General features: G+C 34.5%; 1 protein-coding gene and 1 pseudogene across 1 annotated transcript; both read right to left on the reverse strand.

Annotated features, from left to right (window-relative positions):
• Window positions 1–2,153: 2,153 nt before the first annotated feature.
• LOC120171846 lies at window positions 2,154–3,289 on the reverse strand (annotated as a pseudogene).
• Window positions 3,290–5,217: 1,928 nt separating this feature from the next.
• On the reverse strand, window positions 5,218–7,809 carry LOC120171827. Its single transcript, XM_039179465.1, has 5 exons — window positions 7,567–7,809; window positions 5,767–5,823; window positions 5,538–5,663; window positions 5,351–5,455; window positions 5,218–5,241 (listed from the first exon to the last, which is right to left on the reverse strand). Exons 1-5 carry the CDS (start codon window positions 7,807–7,809, stop codon window positions 5,218–5,220), a joined length of 555 nt encoding a protein of 184 aa, XP_039035396.1.
• Window positions 7,810–8,241: the final 432 nt, after the last annotated feature.

The raw sequence follows: 8,241 nt of genomic DNA on the forward strand, positions 1-8,241 counted from the left end.
GACCTTCTTCACGCGCGGTCCAACCACTCGACTGTCACAGAGAACCGCGACACCACGATCGGTTGCGAGAGAGGTATCGGTTTAAAGTCCTGAACAGTGACACACAACGAACTAAGAAAGAAGAGTGGAGGATAGGGATCGGACGTTCAAAGGTGACTCACCTTTGCACAGAAACGACGGGAATGACGACAAAAATTGATGGTCGGCAGCGGTGATAGAGTGAATTGGGGAATATTGAAATCTAATTATAATTAGTTTAATTACAAAGTTAGTCATCAAACTATATAGGTTTTACGAAATAAGATATAACTTTAAAACTATTTACATTTGGTCACCCAAATCAATTTAGGAATTTAGGTTAAAATTTCCCAAATTCTAAGGTTTTAATTTGGGGAATATTGGGTGTTACAATTAAGAAACCAAACAAAAAAATGTAGCACTGGATAAAAAGACATTCCTCAACAAAATAACTAATGACGACTGACATCTCCTACGACCAACTCAAATAGTGGGTCTAACTAAATTAGTTACTACATAATAATAATAATAAACCTAACTTATTAACAAAATATAATCTAATACTCACGCTCGGTTCTCATAATTTGAGTCGATTCAACATTAACATGTAACAGCGAAGGGACAATAACTTCATTTTGATTATGTTGTAAATGAATAGATCGTTCGGTGAACTATTCGCGAACTGTTTGTTTAATGTTCATTTATGTTTGTTTGTTAAGTTAAACAAATGAACATGAACAAAAAATTAAGTTCATTTAATAAATGAAAGAACACGAACAGAAGTGTGTTCGATTTGTTTATATTCACGAACAAACTCATTTATGACATCGTTTATAAGCTCAATTATAAGCTCGTTTATCAACTCGTTCATTTATGTTCATGAACAAACTTGTTTACCGATTCTCCTTTTCCTTTTTTTTTACATTTTAAATAATGGTAAAGATTAAATAGAACACGTGATAAAAGTTATATTTTAAACTTTAAATTTTAAGGAGTTTAAGCATCAGTGACGTAATTTTATCATTTTTCTTTAACTTGCAAATGAAATTAAAAATCGAATATACAAATGAATGATAAACAAACACTAAAATAATGTTAAAGAAACATGTTCATGAACACATTCGTGAACATATAAACGAATATATTCGTGAACATATAAATATAATATTAAACTGAATTTAAACAAAAAACTGAACACGAACAAAAATAATAAAGAACACGAACATAACATTATTCATTCAACCTCTGTTTATTTACACCCCATATCTCCCGCAAAAATTGAAGCTCGATTCATTTACATCCAATATCTCCCGCGAAGATAAAGAGGCGGACTTAATTCTCAACCCAACGATTTTTCTGATTACCATGACAACTAAACGTAAATTAAAAGTAATTTCCGGTTCGAATCAAGATTCAGGCAGTAGTGTTTTAACTCGATTCAAGTTTGCTAGAGGAAACGACGGCGCACACAACCTCCCTCGGTACGGCCGGTGACCTTGATTCCGGCCAACAACAGCGGAGAGCAGCCCCAATTCGACCGGTTCATCCACTCTCACACAAACCCCAACCAACAAACGGCAATGAGAAACCGTGAACAACCCCGACGACCTTATTCCGAACGATGATGCGATGAAGAATAGTTAAACAGCAGATAGGGAGAAAGGACGCACGAGGAAATTGAGAAAATAAACAAACAAAAAAATTAAGGGGGCGCGGTTGAACACGGCTTAAAGAGTAGGGCTTGTGTCGTAAAGAAAAATGGCTAAATCACAAAATAGGTCCTTATACTCTTTAGTAGTTTCTAAAAATATTTCAAACGTTTCTTCTTTAGGAAAAGGTCATCCAAATTTATAAAATAAACAATTTAGTCCCTAGTTCCAATTTAGGAATTTGGACAATTTCCCCCCAAATTTTAGGGTTTTTAATTTGGGATAAAATCGGGGTGTAACAACACTCGAGACCAAGAACCCTATCATTCCAGCACAGAGAGAAAAACAAAAATCCAATCTTTATTATCCTTGTAGAAGAATTTTTCCAGCATTACAACAACTTGCCTGCTGTATCTCTTGATCAAACACAGCAAGTCAATGCCTTTTGTGTATCTAAAGAAAATGTTTTGGACAATGCAACAACCTCACTTAAACCATCAAGATTATAAATTATACAACAACAAAAAACACAAGTTAGTTTTGCCTGTAAGCTATATAATTAGCCAAAGCAATCAAAGGAGCAGCTTTAGCAGGATCAAACCCTTGAAGCAAATCTACTGCATCAGTCTTCAACTTGTCAGCAAACTCCCATGATTTCTCAATCCCGATCAACTTTGGGTAGGTGGCTTTATCAGCCATCAAATCTTTCCCAGCAGTCTTCCCTAATTCTTTAGAATATTTCGTTACATCAAGAATATCATCCACAACCTGAAACAACAGCCCAATACACCTTGCGAATTTCCTCAACCTCTCCACATCATCATCACATGCACCTCTGAGAATTGCCCCCATAACCACAGATGCTTCGAGCAAAGCTGCAGTTTTGTGAAGGTGAATGAATTCTAAATGATCCAACCCCACATCTGTTAGTCCCTCACTAGTTATATCCACCACTTGACCAGCCACTAACCCTTCTGTTCCAATGGCTTTAGCTATTTCCCCTACAGCTCTTACTATCCTACTAGGCGTAACACCAAGTGTAGAAACAGCTATGTGTTCAAAAGCAAGAGCTAGAAGAGCATCCCCTGCTAAGACAGCTATTTCCTCGCCAAAAACTGTGGTTAGTTGGTTTTCCTCTACGACGATATTCGTTGTCCATGCAAGCAAATCATCATGGATCAATGACATGGTGTGGATCATTTCAACAGCGCAAGCTGCTGGAATGGCCGTGGATTCTTGGCCACCGAAAAGTTCACATGCAGCTAAACAAAGCACTGGACGAATCCTTTTTCCGCCTGCTAAAAGGGAGTACCGCATTGCTTCTTGGGTTTTGATAGGGCTACGGAATGAAACAGCTGACTCCAAGGCTTGGTTGGCTGTGGTTGCTTTTTGAACCATGTAGGACTTGAAATCAAAGCTTGGTTTTTGATCTTCTTCCTTGACAATGTCTTCTTTGGTAAGGACAAAGGTGACTGAAGGAAGAAGATGTAAAGTTAACATTTTTCAGAATTGAAGATGAATGATTTTTAAGGGGATTGAAGGGAAAGGAATTGGATATGGAAGAAAGTCGGTTGAAAATGGAGTAAAAATTGAACTAAAGAACCCAGATTCACTGAAGCCATTTTTAAAGATTATCTTTTGAGAAGCTCAAAAGGAGTTCAAACAGAAAGAAAGAAAGAAAAAAGTTTCCGAGGGTCGAACAAAAGTACCAAATTCTAACGTAATTCAGGCTTTTCAAATACTAAAAGCTGGATGCTGAGCTCCTGCAAAGACAAGTTGGATGAAAAAGGAGAGAAAAAAAACAAAGCTCACACTTAATGGCAAAAGATGAGCATTGGTTTTTAATGTGAGCCAAAGAGCAGCCAAAACATGGACCAATATTGGATTTTGAGATTACCGTATGGCCGCCGAGGCGGAGCCAGTGGTCAGTCGACCCCACAAAAAATGAGAAAATTATTTAATATGCAAACTAATTTATATAGATATTCATTTTGATCCCGTAAAAAGTTTAAAAACTATTTTACCAAAAAATCAGTTTTATGAAAATAAATTAGCCTTTTATTTAAAACATTCCAAATACCTCCAACTTTTTTTGACTCTTGTGTTCAATTTCTCTTATTCTCTCATATCCTCTTTAAAGTTTATTTTTATAAGATAAAAAAAGTTCCTTGATTTTGTAGTAATTCTTCTTTACCTGTGAAAAATTAGAATTTTTAGATTTTGCATGGATTTCTAATGTTTTGATCGATTAATAACTTTAGAGGTTTATTAAATATAGATTGAAAATTTAGCTCATGTTTTCAACAAGACATCCACTTAAAATTATGACAAAAAAGCAAAACCTTCCATGACCAATTTGTATAAATAACAGATAAGCGTGAACACCGAAGAATCAAGCGTAGCGTACTAAAGGAATCGAATTAGAAAATCAATCTCATTTTAAATTATAGTTTAACTTAAAACAACGATTAATTATAAGAATTAATTTAATTAAACTCTAACCATTTTTACTTTCAAATTCCATGGTTTATGGTTGAAAATTCCAGAAATGAAATTACGATGGAAAACAAAACTAACTCCATAGATTCTGAAAGCTACTTGAAACGAATACTAAGAAACTCGAAATTTGTCTCACATGAAAGGCTTAAGATGCTCGAATTCTAAGTTTAGGTTGTGAATAACTAAGAAGGATAGACATTTCTAATAATAATAATAAAAGAGCAGAAAATGACATCTAAGCAGGCAGCATCAATAAAGAAGCAAAGTCCGACAAAAATATTTTGAAGACGCATAAACCATGTTTCATGCGTTGAATTTAAGGAATCCTAACTCTGGTTTATGAATCAGCTACAGAACCCGAAAATCCCAAATAAAGGAAACGACCAAATTGATCTCCTTTACTTCCTTTGTCATGGTCCCACTTACAATATGAAAGCCTGATGATGTACAATAATAATGTTCCATTTAATGGAGTTCCAAATAGTCTCTAGTTCACTATCATATGACAAATCCAATTCAACAATATAAAGCTGCTATCATAGGTTCAAACAGTAATGTCAGAAGATGAAAATTCTGAAATCTAACCCTGGATAAATGTACTGCATAATCCAACCTAAAAATAGATATTTGTGAAGAGAAGAGAAGGATGAGCAGCTGTCAATTTTCCTTCTTTTTTGCTTCCAAAAGAACCCAAAGCGACTATGGTGATGATTAGATTAGACATTCATTTCAAGGTCTTACTTGTTATACAGGAACAGTATGCTGAAGATAAAGAATCCTGCCATCTGCATTCAACCAAATCAAAACGCTTACCACAGATTCATTGTTTAACACGTATGCTTCCAAACATATACATAAACACAAACACACTACCAGGGTAAAAGAAGCTCCATAATATGGGAAAGCAGTTTTTATAAATCTCTCGTATTCATTGTGTCTGAAGGGTTGAAATGGGATCTGTAAATTAATAATATTCCTCAATTAGATTTCCAACAAGACAAATGTTGTCTTAGCTTACGAGTATGTTAGCAGATTTCTTATTGGTTGTAAACTATGAAAGAGTTTCAAGTAAAAACTACAAAACAAATTAACATTAACCAATCAATCCAGAACCCATAAATATCATACATATAGAATAAACTTGGTTGAGAAAACAAATGAGGCTCTGACAGCTAAAAACTTGCCTGTTTGGAAAGAGATAAGCTAGTGTAACCAAGCCTGTGATAATCAACCTTAAACTGAAATACCCCATACACATCAGGCACCTTGAATGATGCATGGTACAAACCCTGTAAAATTATAAATATAAAAATAAGATTGCAGAAGTACAGTTGCAAAATCTAAAACACATGAACCTGGCCAAAAAATTACCTTTCCGTTAGTTGATAGTGTTTTCAGCACGTATGGGCTCATCATGTAAAACTGGACCTGAACATCATCTGCCACATAGGGCTCCCAGCTCTTTCCAGACCACTCATATATCTCAACAGAGAATTTCTGCATTGAACATATATTTTGGGCGATTCAATGTGAATAGTTCTCATAATTACATATATTTTCAACAGAAACTTCTAATGCAACAAATTGATGTATTTAGTACCAGGTCATCTTTGATCCTATACATTGCAGGCTCATCTATTTCCCGACTCTGAGGTGTCTAAGATTAACAGCCTGACAATAAGAACAAGATTTGAGACAAAGCTTTTACAGAAGTAGTTTTATGAGCAAGTTGGATAAGCAATACCATTGGTTTCCTTCGTCAAACAATTAAATCTTTCAGAGACTATATAAACAACATTAAAATGGAAACTGTTCAGGATGCCTCACCTTTCATGAAAGACCCATTTGCTAATTTCCGTCACAAACTGTTCATTTCCTGATTTGTCATATCTGGTAAAGCAAAGTCATAAAGAGTGTAAACTACATAATTGAAAATATCACTGAGACAGAAAAAACTCTCCATTTTTATGTATGTGCATGATGACGGTGTTTCTGGTGCAGCGATTTGTTGTGGTCGGTTAGAAGAGACATGGTATGGAGGAGGCCGTTGAATGCATCGAACCGAAGCGCACTGCTCCGTCGACTTCAAGTCGGGCCACAGACTTCCTTTGAAGCCCAATTAATCTATAAGCCTTTATATTCTATAAATAATACAGCTGGTCCTGGTCATGTTCATATATACACTACTAGAGTAGACATCCCCAATGCATAAATGGTATTAATGGTAATTCGTATAATATTGAATAAGAATTCCTTCATTCCCTTAACGATCTTCGTTAAAAACCTCTTTATCTATTAATTTTGAATTTAATTGAATTTATTAAATTTTTCTTAAAAATAATTTAAAGCTAAAGTTAGTTTAAAAGTTTTATTTTATTTCGTAACTTAGTTTGACCTTTTTAAATAATTATTTGATTGTTTTCTTTACTTAAAATTTTGACTCACATGATTGACCTCTTTCTCAAAATGATCGATCATTTTTTTAAAAAATCTAAAAAAATTGATCCATTTATAAAAATGATCAATCTCTTCCGTATAAAGATCAATCCTTTTGTTCATATCGACTAAATATTTGAAAACAATCTACCCTTATTCATTTGTAAAATAATTATGAGCTTAATTGTTTATATTGTTTAAATGATATTTGAGTGTGAGCTTAATCGTAAAAATTTAAAGTCAATTTACTCTCTCTTGACATATTACAATTAATTCATAGAACTAATAAATTTGTAGTTGAAAATAAAAATAAAAACATGACATATATGTAGACACTTATTTTCTTCCGGATTTATTTTTTATATATTTATTTTTTTATAGTAATATAATATAATTTTTTGAATTTTTTTATATATAATATATTATTATTATTAATTATTATTATTATATTATTAATACTATTAATTTTGTTTTGCAGAGCCCAGCCTGAACCGCTCATATTCGCACGTGCAACCGCATGAGCCTATGCTTGTCATCTGTCTCGTCTACTTAGCTGTTTCGAAGGTGCCTACAACAGAAAAAACAAAGTCAGATATTTTTTAGCCACGTAAAGAGGCCAGCAAGTTAAGTAGTTATGGGAGAGGAGGCCAAGTAACTGATTGCTCTCCACGATTTTCTTCTAAAATTTTCAGTAGTAAAGTGGGGGTGTTGGAAGACATGATATAAAAAGGTTATCCAATGGCCTTATGAGGGGAACCAGTTTGTATGTAAAATCTGCAGAGAAGATCTTCACTACTCTTCGCACGATCTATCTTTTCTTTCTTTGATCTCATCGATTCACAAATGAATCCTTCGATCCTATGGAATATTCCTTCCGATCCATTACCCTTTTTCCAGATCTATCTCCTTTGATTCAATTTTCAAAGTTTTTTCTTAAAAGTTTGATCTTCCTATTGAATCTCACGGTCTCTCTCTGCCTCCAAATCAATACACCTCCCCCTGTTAAAGCTTTATTTGCATTCACTGTAATCAAATCATGAAGCTGAGACATTAACATGTTCTTTTCTTGTTTCTTTTTTTTTACACTTTCGCTGTGAAGATTTGGCCTTTTAGATTCTCTAAATCTTGGGTCAATGAGTTTCCAGTGAACCTTTTTACTAGAAGCCTCGCAAACGAAAAACACAGGAGGAAAAGAGAAGGCCACCATCTTCTCTGTTCTGCTTAAGCCCCTTAATTTTCCAAGGGCAAAACAATACCTAAACGAACAAGCCTAGGACATTTCCTCACCTTTCCATCAGTTGGTCTTCTCTCTTACATTCATTCTTCATTTTTCTCCTCCATCTTTACCAGGAATAATGGAACACTGCATGGAATTGAGAGCACTGAAATCGAGGGTGAGAGGAGAACTAACCATGCAAAAAACCCAACAACATATTGTTTTCGATGATTTCTTGGTCATGAATGTTATCAACGGCGGAGCCGTTCCCAACGAAGATTTCTCCGTTGATTGTTTCCTTGATTTCAATAACGGAGAATTTGAAGAAGATTCTGTTGAACAAAAAGACTTTGTCCCTGGTTCGTATCAAGAACGTGAAGCAGACAATGATAGTAATTCAAATTCCAGCAGTTTTACCCTCGA

Source organism: Hibiscus syriacus, unplaced genomic scaffold, assembly GCF_006381635.1.
Source record: "Hibiscus syriacus cultivar Baekdansim isolate YM2019G1 unplaced genomic scaffold, ASM638163v2 tig00111837_pilon, whole genome shotgun sequence".
Taxonomy (NCBI): domain Eukaryota; kingdom Viridiplantae; phylum Streptophyta; class Magnoliopsida; order Malvales; family Malvaceae; genus Hibiscus; species Hibiscus syriacus.

What these genes read in the sequence shown, in the direction of transcription:
- LOC120171827 (XM_039179465.1), bottom strand. Translation starts at nt 7,809, where the DNA reads ATGGTGGCCTTCTCTTTTCCTCCTGTGTTTTTCGTTTGCGAGGCTTCT. An exon ending in TTTGGAGGCAGAGAGAGACC is followed by an intron (nt 5,824 to 7,566) that starts GTGAGATTCAAT and finishes TGTTAATCTTAG; the next exon opens with ACACCTCAGAGTCGGGAAAT. An exon ending in CACTATCAACTAACGGAAAG is followed by an intron (nt 5,456 to 5,537) that starts GTAATTTTTTGG and finishes ATAATTTTACAG; the next exon opens with GGTTTGTACCATGCATCATT.